This window comes from Triturus cristatus, chromosome 10, assembly GCF_964204655.1.
Source record: "Triturus cristatus chromosome 10, aTriCri1.1, whole genome shotgun sequence".
NCBI classification, from domain to species: domain Eukaryota; kingdom Metazoa; phylum Chordata; class Amphibia; order Caudata; family Salamandridae; genus Triturus; species Triturus cristatus.
In genome coordinates this window covers 892,497,322-892,519,971 of record NC_140593.1, presented here as the reverse complement: position 1 = coordinate 892,519,971, position 22,650 = coordinate 892,497,322, and the positions used below count along the sequence as shown (strand labels likewise).

The window sequence follows — 22,650 nt, the reverse complement described above, 5'->3', positions numbered from 1 at the left end:
TCGGAAAAGAGACACGTGTTGTCTGTTCTGGAGGTATGCTGCAATAGCAGCTAGGTGTAATCTTATAGATGAATATGCTAGATTACATCTTTGTAAGTGTAGCAGATAACAAATTATGTTTTGGACAGAAGCGTCTAGTGGATTGATTTGATTATTTTGGCAGTAAATAACAAATCTTTTCCATTTGTTTGCGTAACAGGCTCTGGTAGTGGGACGTCTTGCCTCTTTGATGATATTCATACAATCAGGAGGCAGGTTAAGGTATCCGAACTCTAAGACTTCAGGAGCCAGATTGCTAGGTTCATTTGATTGGGGTCTGGGTGTTGTATCTCTCCATGGTTCTGTGTGAGTTGTTTTGGAGAGAGATGTAGTCTTTGATGAGGGACGACCGAGAGTTCTAGGAGTGTTGTGTACCATGGTTGTCGTGCCCATGTGGGAGCAACTAGGATCATCGTAAGTGTTTATTGCTTTAGTTTGCGTACCACTAATGGAATGAGTGGGGTTGGCGGAAAAGCGTATGCAAATCTGCCTGACCAGTTCATCCATATCGCATTGCCCTTCGACTGCGGGTGTGGGAACCTGGCGGCGAAGGATGGGCATTTTGGTTTTCTTTTGTGGCGAACAGATCTATGTCTGGGTGTCCCCATGCTTGAAAGAATGGGAGTAGGACTTCTGGGTGAATTTCCCATTCGTGGATCTGTTGACTGTGTCTGCTCAATAGGTCTGCAATCTGGTTGTTTACTCCTGGGAGATGTTCTGCTAGAAGATGGATGTTTTGTGGAATGGCCCATCTCCATATCCTTTGCGCTAGGTGTGATAGCTGCAGAGAGTGTGTCCCCCCCTGTTTCTGTATATAGAACATTGCTGTCATATTGTCCGTCTGGACTAGGACAGTCTTGTTGGCTATGTGTTTTTGAAAAGCCTTCATTGCTTGAAAGATTGCCAGTAATTCTAGGTAGTTTATGTGGTGTATTTTTTGGTGCGGTGTCCATAGACCTTGCACTGTATGTTGAAGTAGATGGGCTCCCCACCCTGTGAGTGATGCGTCCGTTGTTAACACTACCTGTGGAACTGGCTCTTGGAACAGTCGTCCCTTTGAAAGGTTTTGTGCGTTCCACCACTGCAGAGAGCGATGGATACGACTGTCTACCAACACTAGGTCCTTTAGTTTCCCTTGAGCCTGGTTCCATTGTGTTGCTAGGCATTCTTGTATGGGACGCATTTGTAGCTGAGCATGTGGGACTATGAATATGCAAGATGCCATCATGCCTATGAGTTGCATAAACACTCTTGCTGTCAAAAGAGTCTGAGGTTGGAATTTTAGGATCATTGCTTGAATGTTCTGGGTCCTGGCTGGAGCTGGGTAAGCCTTTGCTACTGTGGAGTTTATTGTTGCTCCCAGATACTGCTGTATATGGGAGGGTTGTAGATGGGATTTTGGGTAGTTGAGGGAAAATCCCAGATTGTGTAATAGATGGATTGTGGTCACAGTGTGCTGCAGGCATTGGTGATGTGATTTGGCTTTTATCAGCCAATCGTCTAGGTATGGAAACACATGAATATGTTGTCTCCTTAGATGTGCTGCCACTACTGCTAAGCATTTTGTGAACACCCTTGGTGCTGTTGTTACCCCGAAGGGTAGGACTTTGAATTGATAGTGCTGTCCCTGAACTACAAATCTGAGGTATTTCCTGTGTGCGGGATGAATAGGTATGTGAAAATATGCATCTTTTAGATCTAGCGTGGCGAGAAAATCGCCTTGCTGTAGTAGTGATAGTACTTGTTGGAGTGTGATCATGTGAAAATGATCGGAGTGTATATATTGATTGAGGGGACGAAGGTCGAGAATGGGCCTGAGGGAGCGGTCTTTTTTGGGGATTAGGAAATAGAGAGAGTAAACTCCCTTTCCTTGTTGCTGCAGGGAAACTGGTTCTATAGCGTGCTTTTGTAGCATTGCTAAGACCTCCTGTTGCAATAGTATGGTATGTTACTCTGACATTGGTCTGTGTTTGGGTGGTATGTTGGGTGGGGTAGATGCAAGTTCTAGACAGTAACCAGAATTGATAATTTGCTTCACCCACCTGTCTGTTGTGATGGATTCCCAGACAGGTAGGAACTGTGATAATCTGCCTCCGACTGGTGTTAAGTGGTCTGGAGGCAGGTGTAAGAGGTCACTGTTTGGGAGTGGTGGAGGTACGGTTGTTGTTGTTACCTCTGCCTTTAGTATTGTTTCCTCTATATCCTCCTCTGCCTCTGTGAAATGTGTTTTGAGACGTAGTTTGGAAAGGTTGAGAGGTTTGTGTATTATTCCCTCTCCCTGTACCTCTATAGGAGGATCTACGAAAGGAACGTTTGGATTGATAAAACTGCAGTGCACCCATAGATTTAGCGGTGTCAGTATCCTTTTTCATTTTGTCTAGTAGGACATCTGTTTCAGGCCCGAACAGGAAATCTTGGTTAAGGGGTTGATTGAGAATAGTGGTTTGCACCTCAGGTTTGAAACCTGATATGCGAAGCCATGCGTGTCTCCTTAACATCACGCTTGTATTGACTGTTCTCGAGGCTGTGTCAGCTGCATCTAGAGCACACTTTATTGAGGCATTAGTGATGAACTTTCCTTCTTGGATATATGGGTCAGGGAGATGTTGTAGCAGCTCCTCTAATTTGTCATAGTGTGCCCTGTCATATCTAGCTAGCAATGCTTGTGTGTTAGCTATTCTCCAGGTGTTGGCTGCTTGTGAAGCCACCCTTTTCCCAGACGCCTCCAGTAGTTTGGACTCTTTTTCTGGTGGTGCAGCATCGCCAGTGGTTTGTGAGTTAGCCCTTTTTCGTGCATTGGCGACTACTAAAGAGTCCAGCTGTAGTTGACCCTTGATGTATGTAGGGTCGGAGGGTGCTGCTCTATATTTCTTTTCCAGTCTAGGGTTGAGTATTCTAGCCCTAATGGGGTCTTTGAATATTTCTGGTGCATGTTTTAAAACCCCTTTGAGCATGGGTAAAGTGCGTACACTTCTTTCTGTGGTTGGGAAGGTGTCCAGCAAGAAGTCCTCTTCCAGAGGGTCAGCATGCATATCTACCCCGTGGAAATTAGCAGCCCTGTCTACTAACTGATGGAATGCAATGGTGTCGTCAGGAGGGGAGGGTTTTGAAGGATATGGTGTGGGGTCTAGAAGAGGTGTATTATTGTCTGGTGAATATGGGTCTCCCCATGTGTCCAGGTTGGGATTTGTGTCATCAGGATCTTCATAAGGGTCTTGTGGATCATTATCTATGTCCTCATCTGGATCCCCTTCAGGCTGTGGAGGCATGGGGGGTGTGTATGGCACATAAGGCAGAATAGGAGAGAGAGGAGGAGGGGTAACAGGCCTAATAGGAGAAGTAGCAATGTCCTTCCTTTTTAGAGGAATAGGAGAGGGTAAGGCAGGATGAATTTTCCTCTTGTGGAGCACCAAATGACCTGTGTTAGGGTCTATGATGATTGTTTTCTGTTTTGGATCGACAGGATCCGGAAAAAACAGCCCCTCCTCTGTATTTGGTGGTTTCGGCACTGAAGATTTTTGGTGTTTTTTACTGGGAGTCGAAGGATTTGTAGGCTTCGGCTTCGACTTGTTTGGCTCGGGAACCTTGTTTTTGTTCGGTTCGGGAGCTTTCTTGACTTAGACGTCCTTTTTCGGATCGACCGTTTTCTTGGGTTCGATCTGTTTTTTAGGCTCGGTGACCTTTTTGGAGTTGTTAGTCTTTTTCGGGTCGATTAACTTTTTCGGGCCGATATTTTTCTTGGGATCGACCGTTTTTGGCTCGAGATGCTTATGCTCGACGTTTTTGGGAACGGTCGAGTCTCTCGGCGCCGGAGCCGGAGTTGGTGCCATATGTGTTTTTCTCGGCGCCGAAGGCATTTTTGGTGTAGTGAGATACGGTTTGCTCGGTCCCGAGCTACCGGAAGGCTTTTCTATTATCTTCGGAGCCGGGCCCAAGGGTGGGGCTTCCGAAGGGATGTTTCGATCGTGACGAAGGCCTTGTGGCGATGTCTTGACCGGAGCCTTATGTGGGGTGATTGGGACAGGGGCATCGGTACTCACGTGCTGCCCCGCTGGGATTGGGTCATCTGAGTCCGATTCTTCGACTGTGACGAGCTGTAGGTCGTCCGAGTCCTCGGCATCCGAGGGGTCGTCGAAGATATCGTCCAGTGCCGGTGCTGCTGCTTGTCGATGCATCGCTTGTTGATGGGCCCTTCGGTTCCTGATTGTCTTTTTGGAACGGAAGAGTGCACAGGCTGAGCAGTCTTCTTCTTTATGCTCCGGAGATAGACATCTGTTGCACACCGGGTGATGATCCGTGTGTGGGTATTTAGCACCGCACTGGGGGCATTTTTTGAAGGGGGTCCCTTCCATGGGCCTGAGGCCCGCGTGGCGTCGATAGGCCCGGAGGCCTGCGTCAATGAAAATATGAGAAATAAAGTCCTGTAAAGTTGTAGGGTATCGACCGGAGAGCAATCCCGTCGAGATACTTTGATTTGCTGTGAATAAAGTTGAAAACTTCGGAGTCGAAGCTGGCGTCGCAGAAGTACATCCGAACCCGAAGGCGGAAAAAACCAATCTGACGATGGAGGAGCTGTCCATGCGCACTGTAGTCCAGGGGAGGAGTCCCCTATCTCGTGAGATCTCGAAGACTCTTCCAAGACAACAACGTGCAACATCCGGACCCAACACTAGGCGGCGATCTAATGCAATAATGTGACTGCAGCAGCTCATATGCCTCGAACATGCTGTGTTTTAAAGTAAACAATATCTAAACTTGTTTTCCAGTAAGACAGTTTATTGAAGGTTTTCTGTGATTCCCTTCACAGCAAAAAGCTGTATGTTTGGGAGCAATGTGCTACAGATGTTTTTTCACTTATATATTTGTTGCTAGAAAGGGCAGGTTAAAAAAGTTCCCAAATATGTGGTTCCTTATACCCCTAGAGGTAGTGCAGGTATGCTCTAAAAGGAAAAAGAGTGGCAGTCATTATCAGAACATACAACAACCAGCAATAAGCGGGATGGTGGTTATTTGTGGTTTTTTTCATAATTACAACAGTTCTACTCATATGACTTATCAGGACATTAAAAATGGTAACGACTTATGGGGAGATGTAATAAAACTCATTTTTATGACATGGGTCACTTGCAGAGAGCAATTATGTATTTATTGCAACCCCAAATAACAAAATTAGTTCGAGATTTACTAAAATAAACAAATCAATTTCAAAGTTGTACTTACTCCAGTATTTCATTCTTGGCGTCTATCTTGGCCATCAAGTCCCGTAACAGCTTGGCTTTCTCCTCGCTAAGTAATAAGATGAAAACAAACAATTATACATCAGATTTCCATATCTAACTTTCACCCGGAAGGTGGAAGCCTATAGTCAAGATAGACCTAACACTTCCCTCCGCAGCTTTCGGATACATTTTTAAGGGTTTTTTAAGCAGCTATTCATGGACACAGATTCACCAAAATGACAGGGGTAGTAGAAGTGACAACACACACCCTTTGACTGCAGGGACATTGCAGGAAGTGAAGTATGAACTTTGAATCTTACCAGGAAGTGATGTCAGATGACCTTGACGTAAATCACTGTCAATGGTGAATAGACCTACAAGTGCACACTTACTATATTAATACAACAGTCACTAAAGCAAATGTCTACTTTATATGCCACCTATTTTTAAATAGGCTGCGGACATCATGGAAACATTACTCCTTATTTTAAAATTATATGGAGGAGGTGTGGCCTGCAGTGAGACGAGCATGGCGTCTAACCGATCAGCTTCATAACTAGGCCTCCCTAAAAGGGTCTGGATATGCATACGCAGTTCTAGCTGGGACCAACTGAAGAGCAGCCTGATCCTCAAAGATGACGAGGCCCATCATCAATGTCATTAGTGATTCAGGAAGGAGGGAAACAGCTGTAGAATCCCTGCCATTGGAGGGGTTGCGTGCCACCATCTTGGGCCTATGCGTTCTCCACCGGCATGTAAACGAGGCTGCCACTCAAGTGCTTGCCTAGCTCGTGGGAAAGAGGGGTCGGCTGGAGGCTCCACAAATAGAAACTGAAGGCCAGGATGTATTAAGGTCATCTACACTATCCTGCCCTGCTGAGGTAAGAGGCCCCCAAGACAACTGGCTGGGAGGGAGAAGCGGGCCTGGTGAGAAGTTGTGGCTATTCTGCTGATGGAGTGGGAGATGTGTGTTGCTCTGAGAGGATTCCTGGCTCTGCCCAGAGGAGGCTCAGCTTGCTGGTGCTTGTTTAAAGCTCAAGCTTCATGGCATACAGCTTCATGGGTCTGAAAGGGGCCCTCTGGAGAATTAATAAGCCTACTGGGTGCCTGAGGGAAGCCTCCTATAAGTCACTTTCGTGTCCTACATGAGCAAGCGGGCCAAGCAGAAAAAACAACTCAGCGACTGCAGGAGGAAGGTGACACCCAAAGCACTACAGATGCCGGCACAGGCTCTTGCCTCTTTGAGAACACCTGTGAAAGGGGTACACATGGTTTATGTTTACAGCACTTAATATAGCACAGCGACTCACTCCCGAAGAAGTATTTCAGAGCTTGTCCTTAGAAACAGTACAGTGCAGTTAAAACATCCACGTCTTTAGAATTGTTTTGAAATTGGAAAAGTCGGCAAGTGCGAATTTGTAGAGGGAGTTTGTTACAGTGCAGTGGGGCAAGGTAGGAGAATGATCTACCTTTGAACATGGAAGTGTGTATGCAAGGGATCCCTAATAAAGCCTTGTTTGTGAACCTAAGCAGTCGGGTGGGCTAATAGTGACAAAGTCTGGTGTACAGGTAAGTAGGTAACAAGTGAATAAGTGCCTTATAGATCAAGCAGCATACCTTGTAGAGGACGCTTTTTCTAACAGGCAGCAAGTGCAAAGTTTTCAAAATAGGTGCGGAGGAAGCAGGTGAAGGGAGGTTACATGTCAGCCGAGTCGTAACATTCTTCACAACTTGATGTCTAGACAGCAATAACTGATTTTCTGCCACTAGCAGTGCATTCCCATAGTCCAGGCGACTCCTGATTCGTGCCTGGACTAGGGTCTTTCTTGAAGTGGAGTGAAGCCATGCAAAGACTTTTCTTAAGAGTCTGAAGATTAAGATTGAATGAGAGACAGTAACGAAACCCATAGGTAAGTCCAATAACAACAGCATGACTGGTGTACCTGCGTCTAGTGACAGTCTTATGGTGTCAGCGACTGCCACTAACACAATCTCAGTGTTATGATTCGCTCTAAAACCAGACTGTGAGGGGTCCAGGATCTTGTACTTTTCCAAGAAAGCTGGAAGCTGATTAGTTATATAGCTTTCTAGAGTTCAGATCGGTCGGAGTTGGAAAGAAGTTCTAGGTGGTTTTTTTTGGAATAGGAGACAGTTGGGCAGACTTCAACTCTACCACAAGTTTGGCTGAATCTAGTGAGAAGTCATAAAGAATAACTGATGGCCCAATGGTATTGGCTAGGCAGGTGATACGGGGGGGGGGGTGTTGCCATAAGTCCAAAGGAGACCCAGATTTCCCATTCATCAACATCACCCACACCTGCTTGAGAGAGCATGATTCAAATTTGCCTAAAACAGAGATCACGTTCGGGGGAGATGACGGAGGTCAACGTTATCCTCCAACTGTCCATGGTCAACCGGAAAGTCAGCTAGTGAGTCGCATAGTATTTACAAGGCTGGTACAGCACTGTTACAAGCTTGAGGCTTTACAAAATTATTTTGGGTTTTCAAGAGTTCTTTTATAGAGATTCCTGCTTAGTTTATTTTTTTTGTAATATGGAGTTTATATGGAGTTTACGAGCTGCTTTAATCTTTTTATTATAACTGCATAAGCTTCTCTATCGGGGGGATTTGGTTAAACTCCATCTGCGTTCCAGGTGTTTGCACTTTGATTTTTCTAAGTGCAAATCTGTAAAGTACCAGGGGGCTTTACCTCTGGTTGAGGTGGGTGACATTTGTTTAAATGGTGCAATCTGATTGAAAGCCTATTTAAGGGCATCGTGGTACTTGGTATGCAGCGAAGGCAGAGTTAATGTCTGTGTGCAGGATGGTAGCCTCCAAGCTTGCCTCAAGTGACCCGCAAGATAAAAGTTCAAATATGGTGACCACCCAAATGCTGGCCCTGAATGGACCTAGCGTCCGTCCTCGTGCATGTCACGAAAGACTTATTCTACCAAACACAGGGAGAATCAGTTACCAGCCACTAATGAAGAAAACATAACTGCCATGAGCCAAGAAATGGAGAATTTACAGGCTTCAAGTGCAAAAGGGGAAGAGGACATTAAACTATGGGAGAAATGGTCTGATCTGACGGATAGGTTGCTCTGCAGCAACATACGCCTCCGCAACGTCCGTGAAACGGTGGAGGAAGAAGACGTGACCCAGTTCTGCAGGAAACTCTTCTGCTGTGAACTTAAAAAGGACCCAGACTTCGACATACCAATCAATGCCCATAGAGTTGGAGCCCCTAGACCGCCTACGAGGGCACGACCGAGAGACATTATTGTGAAATCAGGTTCCTTACAGGTGAAAGGTCGCATAATGGGAGAAGCCAGGAAACTAGACCTATCAAGACAAGAACACAGTCCTATGCCAAGACACCTCTCAGAGCACAAACAAGAGGTAGGCTCAAGCACTATTGACAGCCGAACTGCGCAGGCGAGAACTATGATGCATAGTCGTTCCAGTTCGCCCTTTGGTTTTCGTTAGACTCAAAAACATACACAATATGCACCACGGAGGAGGCAAATGACATTCTGAGTCCGTTTAGAGAACAGCACCAGACATCGACGAAGGAGGACAACCTTGAACTAATGCCATATTCTTACTCCTTGAACCTGGTTGGGTCGAGGGGGGGATGCTTGTGACCTGTGGATAGATACTCTCTTTAGAAAACTAACTTAAACTGACTACATCATGGCCGCATTGGGGCTTTGGTGCTGCTCACATAAGATCATATCCTTTATGTATCTGCTGATAAGTTGCCAACATGAGGGGATTCTAGCGGCATAGCCCTGTGGACATGCTGATCTGTGCAGTGATTCTACATCAGCTCTGAGAGGCCTGGAGAGATATAAGATGGCCACAATGCGACTCATGCTTAAGTTAAGGAGATAGCGGATCCCTACTTTTGGTAAGGGAATGTTTAGTGCCCTTATTTGGTGGGGGCCTATGGAGGGAGGGGGTGGGTGGAGGTGAGAAGCTGGGTGTGAAGAATGCATATTCAATTATATGACTGAGCTGTTGATGCGAACACATATTTGTTTAGTCAAAGAGTGAAAGTGAGAGCTGGGTGCGACAAAAACAGAGGGTTATTAGAACCATCCACACACCAAGGAGAATTATTATAATATAAACGGATTGAACGCCTCAACAAAATAGTAAAAGATCTGAAGGGAGGCGAGGGAAACCCTCCCAGATATCCTGTGTCTGCAGGAAAATGATTTTGAGAACCATGGATACCCACAAGCTCTAGCCAACACATCGACCAAGAAGGGGAGAGTGATAATTGAGCTTGTGAAAGACTTTCATTTTGAAAAAAGTGATTAGAGACACAGAGGGTTGCTAAGAACTGACACACTGGGGCTTTCTCAGTAACACTCTTAACACACATGCCCCCAATCAGGGACAGGAATGCTTTCTGAGCCGCCTTCTAATCATGATAGGAGAAATGGGATTCACTTACATTCCTGTGGGTAGGAGATTTCAATTCGGCCCCTGATGCCATACTAGACAGACACCCACAGGATCAATACTTACAAAGTACAATGTCACCGGCACTGTTGCGCAGGCTGCTAGATATGGGCCTGGTAAACTTCTGTACCATTAAGTTCAGGCATTTACCTTTTTCTCCCACATGTACAGGTCATATTCCTGTATACATTTGATGTAGGGGAACCAAGATTAACAAGATGACACCGAGTCAATTACTCTCAGTATGATAACTATGTTGGAACCTCCCTTAATTTTCATGAAAGGAAAAAGACTAGCACACCATAACACCTGCCCAGACTGGAAATTCGTTAAATCCCTCTTGAAGAGTAGACCCAGGAGATAGGTGCTTAGCAAGAAGATAAACTGATACTTTGAGATGTACAATTTCGATGAGATCTCCCCCAATGCAGTTTGGGATGATTTCAAACGGGTTAAATCGAGGGCAATGCATTGCTAAGAGGGCACAGATGCTCCGCTCAGCAAAACTCACTAGAACCTCCCTAGAAACTGACCTCAAAGCTGCATGGAATGCCACACACAGGATCTCTAAAAGACTTGCAGGAAACTATCTGCTTGAAGGGGAAGATTGACCTCATAGCTACTGAAAACTACAAAAGGCACCACTTTGCCTACAGCAAAGGCTTATCAAGCGGGTCAACAAGACTGATTCACTTCCTGCCCGTCAGCTATGGAGTCAAATGGTTCATAAGCAGATGCCAACCATTAACAAAGAAGGGGATGTTGGTTTGGTTAAGAACTCAGACAAGAGGTTACTAACAGACTCAGACGGTTACTAACAGCAGCAACCTTGCCACTCCTGAGGCGGAAAGCCGGGAGGTGTATCATTTTTACTTTGTGTCTCTAGCGCTTTTTAACATTTTGACTGTATTTGCACTTCTCATTTTGCATATCGTGTGTTTACATAGCGGTGTGCATTTAGCCACTTCCTCGCGCTCCTAGGCGCTGTGTGCTCCTTTCCCCCTTACCTGCCTCCGGACCACCCTCGGCAGAGTATTGACGCCGAGGGCTGGCTTCCCGGTTTTCTTGGCGGCCATATTGGGTGTGGGTCAGGCGGGTGACGCGCTCTAGCAGCGCTTTAAAAAGGGAATTGTGCATCAGTTCCGGTGGTTACTAACAGCAGCAACCTTGCCACTCCTGAGGCGGAAAGCCGGGAGGTGTATCATTTTTACTTTGTGTCTCTAGCGCTTTTTAACATTTTGACTGTATTTGCACTTCTCATTTTGCATATCGTGTGCTTACATAGCGGTGTGCATTTGGCCACTTCCTCGCGCTCCTAGGCGCTGTGTGCTCCTTTCCCCCTTACCTGCCTCCGGACCACCCTCGGCCGAGTATTGACGCCGAGGGCTGGCTTCCCGGTTTTCTTGGCGGCCATATTGGGTGTGGGTCAGGCGGGTGACGCGCTCTAGCAGCGCTTTAAAAAGGTACGGCCATGACTCCGCACAGCGGACGCGAACAGCGGACGCGCCGGATTAGCGCCGGAGTCGTGCCAGAGTCCTGCCCGTCTGCGCCCGTCCGCGACAGGACGGGACCAGGGACCCCGACCCGGACACCTTCGCCATTTGTATCCGCAAATATTCCGCTTGTCAGGTACACGGCGCAAATGCTACTACAACTCAGACCCATTCCTCCCCAGACCTGTACCAGAAACTCCTGGACTTGCCCCGAGGCCCCTTTTTCCTGCGTCAATTGCAAATTCCAAACTTCCTTTACAACACCCGGTTCTGAGAAGTTAAACAATAGGGAACATAGTCCATCCATCGGGACTGAGGGAACTAAATGCCTCCTCCTAAACGTTCGTTCCCTACCTAAGCATCAACTAGAGGTATGGGATTTAATACATTCTGCCCAACCCGACCTCTGTTTCCTAACAGAAACTTGGCTGAAACCCCACACTATTCCTGCTATTGCTGTGGGGATTCCCTCTGGCTATAAGCTTGTGCATTTTGATCGACCAGTAAAAACAGGTGGTGGCCTAGCCATAGTGCATAAAGAACATCTGAAAATTACCACACTAGAGTAGAGGCATAGTCCCCTCTTCGAAATATTGATCTTTAAAATGCTATATGCCTCTAATAGATTCTGGAAAGGTGCCCTAGTATATCGTCCCCCGGGGCCCTCTACTGGCTTATCCCTGGCTTTATTAGAAATGCTGGCCCCACATTTCAAAGCAAAAGAAGATTTCTTTCTTCTTGGTGACTTTAATGTCCATGCTGACAATCCCACACTCCCTGAAACAATCTCCTTGGTCTCTGAACTATCCTCCCTTGGTTTGACTCTGCGAAATCATGAGCCCACCCACATAGGTGGTCACCTTCTTGATTTAGTGTTCACCAACTTTCCCAATACACAATGCCTCTCCCCGGCTCAAATAACTTGGTCCGACCATTTTGTGGTGGAATTTTTATTACCTGAGGTGGATAAACCCTCCAATAAAAACCCTCTTCCACCCATTTGGCGCCGACAATGGCATAAAGTCACCGTAGAGGAACTACAAAAGGAATGGAGGCAACCCATTCCCACAGAGTCAAACAGTACAGAAACCATGCTAACTAAATTCAATAATTCTCTTAGAGAAGCTATTGATAAAATAGCACCTCTAAAATTGCATAAGCAATACCCTGTCACCAAACGGGAATCATGGTACACTAAGGAGCTCAGAACAGAAAAACAAAAATGTAGGAGGTTGGAAAAAAAATGGAGGAAAACATGAACTAAAGAAAATAAGAAAGCACATCAGGAGGCTCAGACTAAATATCACAAAAAAATTAAACTTGCCCGGAAGAACAGTATCTCCCAACAACTAGAAGAAGCGGGAAACCGTTCCAAGGAGTTATTTAAAATTCTTCAGGACTTTGTAAAACCCACTGCATGTAAAAGCCCTGACGAATTCTCTCAACAACTATGTGATGAAATCTCCCTGTTCTTCGAAAGCAAAATTAATTTGATATATGATAAAATCTTGTCAGCTGTCACTCAAAATAATATTAGCCCCTCTTCCCCCTCTACCCTGCTTACACGTAATCAAGCCACATTTAAGACATTTCCAGCAGTGAGTGACTCGGATCTCACCTCCCTTATGAGCCATATTAAATCTGGCTCCCCAGATGACTTCCTATCCGCTACAATCGCTGCGTCTCTGAAGCCTCTGCTCGGGCCTCACATTCAATCATTGATTAACCACTCCCTTAGGACAGGATTTGTACCTACGGAATGGAAAAAAGCTGTACTGAATCCTATTCGAAAGAATGCTGCGATTCCATGGACCGATCTTTCAAATCTTCGACCCATCTCCCTCTTACCCTTTCTCGGCAAGATGACTGAGAAACACGTTAACATTCATTTGTCTAAATACATCGAGGAAACGGAGGGCCTAGACCAGTGGTTCCCAAACTGTGTGCCGCGGCACCCCGGTGCGCCGTTATGAGTAGCCAGGGGCGCCGCGGCACGATGTGGGAAATTGCAGCCACAGCGCAACTTACGGGGGAGAAATGCCACCTGCATGATCAGGCAACATGGTTTGGCCCAAGCACTGCCGCCATACGTGCGTGCGTATGTACGCGCTTTCACAGGCGTAGTCTCTGCATTACGCATATGCAGCTCTGATCGTTTAAGGCGCGTTATTGCTGCCCGCCGTGCTCTGCTGTGCTTCGTGGGACCCGCTTCACATAGGACAGGTAAGTTCAGACCCTCTGGTTCTCCTCTTGTGTTATGGCCGACCCCTTCCCCTCCAGCCCCACACCCGAGCACGCACCTGGCGCAGTCACGTTCCTCCAGGAGCGTGGTGGGATCTGTAACTTCTCTGGCGGGTCCTGTCTTCGGCTGTAATAGCTGAGAGGGCAGCATCTGGGAAAGCGTTCTCGCTCTCAACTTGGAGTCGGGCTGTCGGCGTCTTTTCTTGTAGAAAGGAATGTCTCTGAGAAGCCGTCAGTCTCTCTTTCTTCCTTCCCTCCGCAGATACTGTTGGCTCTCACTCTCCATGTCTTCCTTCGGTGTCTTGGGGCTCTGGGATCCTTTCCTTTTACATCCGACTCCACTACCTCTTCCTATTTGAAGCCCCGGCATAAAACCCCAGAAGCCAGAGTGAAGGCCTTGGCTTTTATGATTTCTTTAACGAGCTCCGCGGAGCCTGCCTTTTTACTGTAAAAATAATGCTGGTGATACTACTATTAATCAAATGCCATGCCGATCTTCTGTCCAAAATCAGTTTTTTACTAACTAAAACTAGATTTTGAATACTGACAAGATCGTGTAAAAAACAGTACGGGTGTAAAATCTAGTTCAAGAAAAAACTGATGTTGGGCAGAAGATCGGCATGGCATTTGATTAATAGTAGTATCCCCAGCATTATTTTTACACCAAAAAGGCGGGCTCCATGGGGCTCGTTAAGGAAATCATAAGGCAGCCTTATACAGCCTCCGTCAGCGCCGGCAGGTGCAGGGGCAGCCTGGGCCATTCGATACCGGTGAGTGGATATTTGTGCTCCTTCCTAATTCCTCTGATAATTACAGGGCTGGGAGGGAGGGGACCGGCCAGGGTGAGAGAAACATGGCGCCCACCCTCCCCCAGGGTCAGGGACACGACAGAGTCTAGAGAACCTTCTTGGGTACACCTGAGCCCCTGGACGTCACACCCTTCCCTGTTTTAGAAACTGTGCTATTCTGTCAGGAAGTGAAAGGAAAACAAAGTTCACCAAACCTTACCCATGTTACCTAACAAGGCCCCAGAATTCCTTTCCATCACCTTCGCAGCTGCCCTGCGTCTAGCTCAGGGCAGCTTGCACTCCAGCGTTGGCGGGCTGCAGGGCCCAGTGCTCAATTTGAAATATGAGTCCGGCACTCTTGGGTGTCGACATGCTCAACGCCAAGGCTGCCACGGTTTGATTCCACCTCATGTCTCTCATCCACCAGACACTATTTGCCTCTTCATCTCACTCCTGCAGGCTCTGTTTTTCATCTCGCTTTCTTCCTCGCTGTTTCGCTTTTCTCTTCCTCTTGGTTTTCCCATTTTGTTTTTTTTCTCTCTCTTGCTCTGGGTCATGTATGATGAGGAAAAATAAGTGCCGCCCCCCAACATGAGTGCCTGTGTGCCCCACATACAACCACCGGCTCAAAAAAGCACTAGCTTCACCTGATGTGGAAATCCGTTTTACACATAATAAGGCTTATCACGATCATGGTGTGTATGTGTGTGCAGCGCTGTATTTTCAGCATTTGTATGCGTTTATGTGTGAATGGTAGTGTATGTGTGTGTGCTCTCTTGTGTTTGCTTCGATGAAATGTGCTCTGCTGCATTTGCTACTTGGATGCGTGTGTACTCCGCATTTGCAGAAATTATTCGTGCTTTGCTGCATTTGCAGCTACAGCTTGTCTCTGGTCTGCTGTATTTGCAGCATTGGTGCATGCAGGCGGCATGTGTGAGCTCCGTTATGCATGCTGTATTGGCATGTTTGTGCTCCGTTTACATTTGCTGCATTCATTAATATCCTCCTCTTTGCGGTACAATATGCTTAAGCCCCCGGCAAAAATGATGATTCTATTACCGATTTTTACCCTGTTTCCAAATTAAGAAAGTAAAACATATTAATTAGACAACAATTTGAAAAATGAAATACAATCAACAGGAAGTACTCCCGCGGTCGGGCTTACATCCGCCCACCGGTAAAAAATATAGTGGGGAGCCACGGCCAACTGCCAATTAGGTCAAGGGAGCCATAGGTCAAAAAAGTTTGGGAACCACTGGCCTAGACTTTTCTCAATCTGGATTCAGGCCCAATCACAGCACTGAATCTGCCCTCCTCTCAGTGACTAACAACATCAAAATGTCACTGGATGGAGGCAATTCAATGATTCTAGTGCTGTTAGATCTATCCGCGGCCTTCGACACTGTGTCTCACGAGATACTCCTTGATCGTCTAAGGGAAAGAGGTATAGAGGGTGTGGCTCTCTCCTGGCTGGAAAGCTTTCTTTCAGAACGCCAACAAGAGGTGAGATTGGGCTCCCACCATTCTATCTCAAGGGAGCTCACCAAGGGAGTACCACAGGGCTCATGTCTAAGCCCCACACTGTTTAATGTGTATGTAGCCCCCCTGGCGGATATCGTAAGATCTTATGGATTCACTCCTGTTTCGTATGCTGACGACACTCAGCTTCTGTTCCCTTTTAAAAACCTGACGCCCGCAATCCAAAAATCTTTTGCGGACGGAATGAGGGCAATATCCCATTGGATGGCCGACAATCGCCTCCAGTGTAATGTTGGGAAGACAGAGGTTATGCTGTTTGGAGATGCTACACTCCTGTGGTCTCCGGACTGGTGGCCTCTTGATCTAGGACCTACTCCTACTCCTAAACAGACTGTTAAAAATCTTGGTGTGCGTCTTGACAAATCCCTTCTGTTTAAAGAGCACACAAATCAAGTAGCAGGCTTATGCTTTCAGACCATTGGGCTGCTCCGGCGAGTCTTCCCATTTCTATCAGACTCCTATAGCAGTGGTTCCCAAACTTTTTAAACCTATGGCTCCCTTGACCTAATTGGCAGTTGGCCGTGGCTCCCCACTATATTTTTTACCGGTGGGCGGATGTAAGCCCGACCGCGGGAGTACTTCCTGTTGATTGTATTTCATTTTTCAAATTGTTGTCTAATTAATATGTTTTACTTTCTTAATTTGGAAACAGGGTAAAAATCGGTAATAGAATCATCATTTTTGCCGGGGGCTTAAGCATATTGTACCGCAAAGAGGAGGATATTAATGAATGCAGCAAATGTAAACGGAGCACAAACATGCCAATACAGCATGCATAACAGAGCTCACACATGCCGCCTGCATGCACCAATGCTGCAAATACAGCAGACCAGAGACAAGCTGTAGCTGCAAATGCAGCAAAGCACTAATAATTTCTGCAAATGCTGAGTACACACGCATCCAAGTAGCAAATGCAGCAGAGCACATTTCATCGAAGCAAACACAAGAGAGCACACACACATACACTACCATTCACACAAATGCATACAAATGCTGAAAATACAGCGCTGCACACACATACACACCATGATCGTGATAAGCCTTATTATGTGTAAAACGGATTTCCACATCAGGTGAAGCTAGTGCTTTTTTGAGCCGGTGGTTGTATGTGGGGCACACAGGCACTCATGTTGGGGGGCGGCACTTATTTTTCCTCATCATACATGACCCAGAGCAAGAGAGAGAAAAAAAACAAAATGGGAAAACCAAGAGGAAGAGAAAAGCTAAACAGCCAGGAAGAAAGCGAGATGAAAAACAGAGCCTGCAGGAGTGAGATGAAGAGGCAAATAGTGTCTGGTGGATGAGAGACATGAGGTGGAATCAAACCGTGGCAGCCTTGGCGCTGAGCATGTCGACACCCAAGAGTGCCGGACTCATATTTCAAATTGAGCACTGGGCCCTGCAGCCCGCCAACGCTGGAGTGCAAGCTGCCCTGAGCTAGACGCAGGGCAGCTGCGAAGGTGATGGAAAGGAATTCTGGGGCCTTGTTAGGTAACATGGGTAAGGTTTGGTGAACTTTGTTTTCCTTTCACTTCCTGACAGAATAAATCAGTTTCTAAAACAGGGAAGGGTGTGACGTCCAGGGGCTCAGGTGTACCCAAGAAGGTTCTCTAGACTCTGTCGTGTCCCTGACCCTGGGGGAGGGTGGGCGCCATGTTTCTCTCACCCTGGCCGGTCCCCTCCCTCCCAGCCCTGTAATTATCAGAGGAATTAGGAAGGAGCACAAATATCCACTCACAGGTATCGAATGGCCCAGGCTGCCCCTGCACCTGCCGGCGCTGACGGAGGCTGTATAAGGCTGCCTTATGATTTCCTTAACGAGCCCCATGGAGCCCGCCTTTTTGGTGTAAAAATAATGCTGGGGATACTACTATTAATCAAATGCCATGCCGATCTTCTGCCCAACATCAGTTTTTTCTTGAACTAGATTTTACACCCGTACTGTTTTTTACACGATCTTGTCAGTATTCAAAATCTAGTTTTAGTTAGTAAAAAACTGATTTTGGACAGAAGATCGGCATGGCATTTGATTAATAGTAGTATCACCAGCATTATTTTTACAGTAAAAAGGCAGGCTCCACGGAGCTCGTTAAAGAAATCATAAAAGCCAAGGCCTTCACTCTGGCTTCTGGGGTTTTATGCCGGGGCTTCAAATAGGAAGAGGTAGTGGAGTCAGATGTAAAAGGAAAGGATCCCAGAGCCCCAAGACACCGAAGGAAGACATGGAGAGTGAGAGCCAACAGTATCTGCGGAGGGAAGGAAGAAAGTGAGACTGACGGCTTCTCAGAGACATTCCTTTCTACAAGAAAAGACGCCGACAGCCCGACTCCAAGTTGAGAGCGAGAACGCTTTCCCAGACGCTGCCCTCTCAGCTATTACAGCCGAAGACAGGACCCGCCAGAGAAGTTACAGATCCCACCACGCTCCTGGAGGAACGTGACTGCGCCAGGGGCGTGCTCGGGTGTGGGGCTGGAGGGGGAGGGGTCGGCCATAACACAAGAGGAGAACCAGAGGGTCTGAACTTACCTGTCCTATGTGAAGCGGGTCCCACGAAGCACAGCAGAGCACGGCGGGCAGCAATAACGCGCCTTAAACGATCAGAGCTGCATATGCGTAATGCAGAGACTACGCCTGTGAAAGCGCGTACATACGCACGCACGTATGGCGGCAGTGCTTGGGCCAAACCATGTTGCCTGATCATGCAGGTGGCATTTCTCCCTCGTAAGTTGCGCTGTGGCTGCAATTTCCCACATCGTGCCGCGGCGCCCCTGGCTACTCATAACGGCGCACCGGGGTGCCGCGGCGCACAGTTTGGGAACCACTGTCCTATAGGAAGACTCTTGTCCAAGCCTTGATAATCAGTAGACTTGACTATTGTAATGGCTTGCTGGTCGCGGCTAATGAAGAACAACTTCAAAGACTACAGGTAGTCCAAAACACGGCTGCGAGACTAGTTCTCAACGCCCAGCCAAGATCTCCGTCAATCCCCCTTCTGGCAAAACTTCACTGGCTACCAATTAAACAGCGGGTAAAATTTAAAATCTGCTGTATTATTCACAGTTGTTTATTCTGCCATGGACCAAAATACCTAAAAGAACTTTTCAAACCTTATACGCCTAGTCGTACCCTGCGTTCTAGCAGTCAGCAACAACTTATAGTTCCTAGGATAAAAAAAGCCAGGCAGGGAGGACGTGCCTTGTCCTACAAAGGACCAATCATTTGGAACTCACTGCCCCCTGCTCTAAAAAACGTTACTAACCTTCCAATCTTTAAAAAATCCTTGAAAACGTTCCTATTTGCCGGCTGTTAGGCTCTTGTTAGGTACTCTTCCTGCATAAGATAAGATCTGTGCTCTTGGTAACCATAAGCGCGGAGATACCCCTTCGGGGGTCGAGTTCCTGCGCTATATAAGAATATAAATAAATAAATAAATAAATAAATAGGAGCCTTTCAGGATTACTATACCTCCCTTAATATGGCAGACCAAGTACCCCCAATGGATGTGAAGCCTTCATTTTGGAGGCCCTCCTACCGGTATTAGCTAAAGCTAACAGCTACAAACTGGAGGAGCTTATTACTGAAGATGTAGTGTTTAAGGCAATTCAGGATCTACACCCTTATAAATCCCTAAGCCCGGACAGGTTAACAAACCACTTTTACAAACACTTCAAACTAGTGCTGTATCCACACCTAGTCGCACTGTTTACCTCCTAACAATCCCAAATGGTATCCCCATCCATAGCAAACATTATACTTGTACCTAAACCTTTTAAACCCACTGACTGATGTGAGGCCTACCTGCCGAAAGCACTTTTAAACACCAATGTTAAAATCTAAATCAAAAGTGCAGGGAAACAGATTACTGCCCCATATGTCATACCATATAGACCAGGATCAATCTGGTTTCATCCCACTGGCAGCCGATAATACGAGATGGGAACTTCATATCCTAGAATAAACGACCTGTAGGGAGATTCCTATGGTAATTCTGTTGTTAGATGTCAAAAAGGTGTTTGACAGAGATGACTGGGGCTTGTGTATACTGCCCAAAACGAAAACAACATTAGGAGACCTCAGAGCCATATTGGTGGAGGAAAGGGCTCTTTCCCAGTAGAGTATGTGAAATGATTCCCTTCCTGACGGAGCCATTGAATAAGCATTTGGGTTTACCTTACTTGCAGATGATTGTTCATCCAAATTTTATGGCGTTAGATGTTGAGTCAGGAAAACCGGGTCACCTGATGCAGGTCTATGGTGCCTAGCAATACGTCACCTCACTGGCAGCGCTTAACTTAGTGAGGACCATGGCCCCCATCAAAGCTTCTGTCAGGGTCTCATTGAAGGACAGCAATGGTTCAGAAGTTAAAGGACCTGGCAACAAAATTTCTGTAAGCAACTAGGTCTTCACAGTAGGAAACTGCAATACAATTTTAGCACCTCTGTAGCTCTGCAAACTACGTTCACAAAGAAGGAAAAAGGGGATTAGGGTTGGTACACCACACTTCCTCCGTATTATAGCAAAAACATATGGTGTTCAGTTCCGGAAAATAGGTCAAAATTCTCTCTTATGATGAGAGGACTTTATTAGGATGAAACACATCATTAATGTTAAGGAACCTAAATTACCCCTAGTCGAGGTTGTAGTGCTACAGTACAACATGGGACCCTGGAAAGGTCTTGCCCCATCGGTATGCATGGAGAGGAGACCACGGTGCAAACTACTTGTCAGCTGGAGTGGTCCACGCCATTAGCCTACCTGTCTCCGTGGTTCTAGAACAAACCTGAAGACTAGGAGTCATAGTTTCCTTAAGAAAACATTCTTTGTATATGGCACCAGCTGTAGGTCTACTAAAAGATCACTTTTACAAGCTTTACCAACATCAGGTTGAGCCCTCCACATATACTAGGCATAATAACTTAGGGCCTAACGAATTGCCACTTGATACTTTTAGGGACTATGAAAAGACAAGAAACAAGTTGCCCATGATGAGATCTGAGGGAGCATTATTTTGTTTAAGATCACTCTTGTTTTTAACCTTAAGAAAGGCTCCTGCCAATTAAAATGATATTAAGAGGGTTCTTTAGTTGATTTTAAAAATCTCCTTCACCTATCCTTGAAGCCAATGTACTCTATGCATAGAGTCCATTTATGTGGATTCATAGGCTGAAATACAAAAGACCTATGTCAAAGAGCAACAAGCATTGGCATAGCCAATAGGTCTCGCCTTTGGGACCTTATAAGTGTTTAGCCATGCAACAGTTGCATAACTAAATACTTATAAGGTCCCAAAAGCGAGCCCTATTGGCTATGCAAAGCGGCCATGGGGCCGCGAAAGTGAAAGTGATCGCGATCCGATCACGATCAAACATCAAAGCGGCCCTGCGGCCGCGAAACCGGAAATAATGGCGGTAAAGCGCGGCGCGCGCGCCCGCGCACATGCACTGTGGCTCTAGGCTGGCCTGGTAGCACTTTTTGGAGCCCTCTCAATAAGTCTCGCCAGACCAGCGCATGCGCTGGGTCAGGCGAGACCTAAAAAGCCCCCTTGAGGAGCCCACAGGCCACTGCAGCGCCAGCTCTATGAGAAGCATATGCTCAATGATGAAGTATGTCACCAATTTGGTGGGTGAGGGCAATTGCTACTAAACATTAATTGTGTGTTTGACCATAACGAGGTCCTCTCATTGTAAGAGATAATTTGAACCTTATTTTCTGAAACTGCACACCATACGTTTTTGCTCTGAAAACTACTCCAGCAAAAGAGAAACTCTTCAAGTAGAGTAGCCCAATGATGAGTACAACTCAGTCTCAAGGGAGGTATCAAAGCCACTATAATTTTGCAGGTCTAAATATAGGCCATCGTCAGTGAGGTGCATGATAGGTTGGGGGGCAAATTGTTCACCTCCTCAGCGTCTTCTTTATCGTGGTAAATATGCTGAATGCGGTGTGCACAGTCAGAATTGCAAACAAGAACAGCTCACAACTACCAGCAATACTGGTGTTGAGACAATGGCATCTTAGGAGAGTCTTCACAGACTAGGAGCGGGACTTGATAATTCTGTAGTGTCACATCGGTTGAGAAAGATCCAAACTCAGCTAAGGATCCACCAATGGTATCCAGGCTTGTCTTGAATCGGTGCCTCTGGAGTTGAGACTGGTGCCAAACACACCAAAACTGATGTGACGTTCAGAAAATGTGTGGGGGTGTGGCCAGGTGCCATTAAGAAGCCAGTTAAGGGCTTAGTGGGGCAGTCGGTGCCTGACAGTCCAGCAAGAGGAAGTCCAACTGGACGCCCGGGCATATCATGGGCCAAAAGGCACTGAAGGTTCAGTTTCAGTTCCAAAGTTGCTTTTAGTACCACCAAAGGGAATGAGGGCACTCTTTTGAAGGATGTCTGGGGCTAAAGTATGTCTCCTTCAGGAGATGTGTTGAGATCAACTGAGTGTTGTAAATCTAGGCAGAGGTCAGCATTCGTATTTTAAAAGGGAAAAAATTTGTCAGACGTCATTGTCGCCATAGTCTTCATTAGGTACAGCAAGTGTATCCTAAATTTATCCAGAATGCGCTTACTGAGGTTTCTGCCGTAGGTTTATCATCGAAGCAGGCATGCACATTTCTTTTGCCACTCGTATATCAGCCAACTTCAAAGGGCAAAGTGGTGCCAAAATTGGCTCATAAGGTAGTGCCGGTGATTGTACTGTAAGTGATGTCAAGCACACAGGGCCTTGAAAGACACTGGCTTCCTCAGAAGCAACAAAAAGGTGGAAGCCTGTTAAGCCAGAATGCCCGACAGCATTAGAACGAGCAGATTCACCAAACCCTCACGAGTGGGCTCAGCCCTGGAGAGTGGCCCAGAGGGTAA

At 46.5% G+C, this 22,650-nt stretch overlaps 1 protein-coding gene across 1 annotated transcript in view; it reads right to left on the bottom strand.

Moving 5' to 3' along the window:
- Nucleotides 1–22,650, bottom strand: part of PTPN23 (protein tyrosine phosphatase non-receptor type 23) — a 558,626-nt gene that overhangs the window by 284,898 nt on the left and 251,078 nt on the right. The window contains exon 14 of the mRNA XM_085628617.1: nt 5,260–5,325. Coding sequence (XP_085484743.1) covers nt 5,260–5,325 — 66 coding nt within the window. The remainder of the gene's footprint in view (nt 1–5,259; nt 5,326–22,650) is intronic.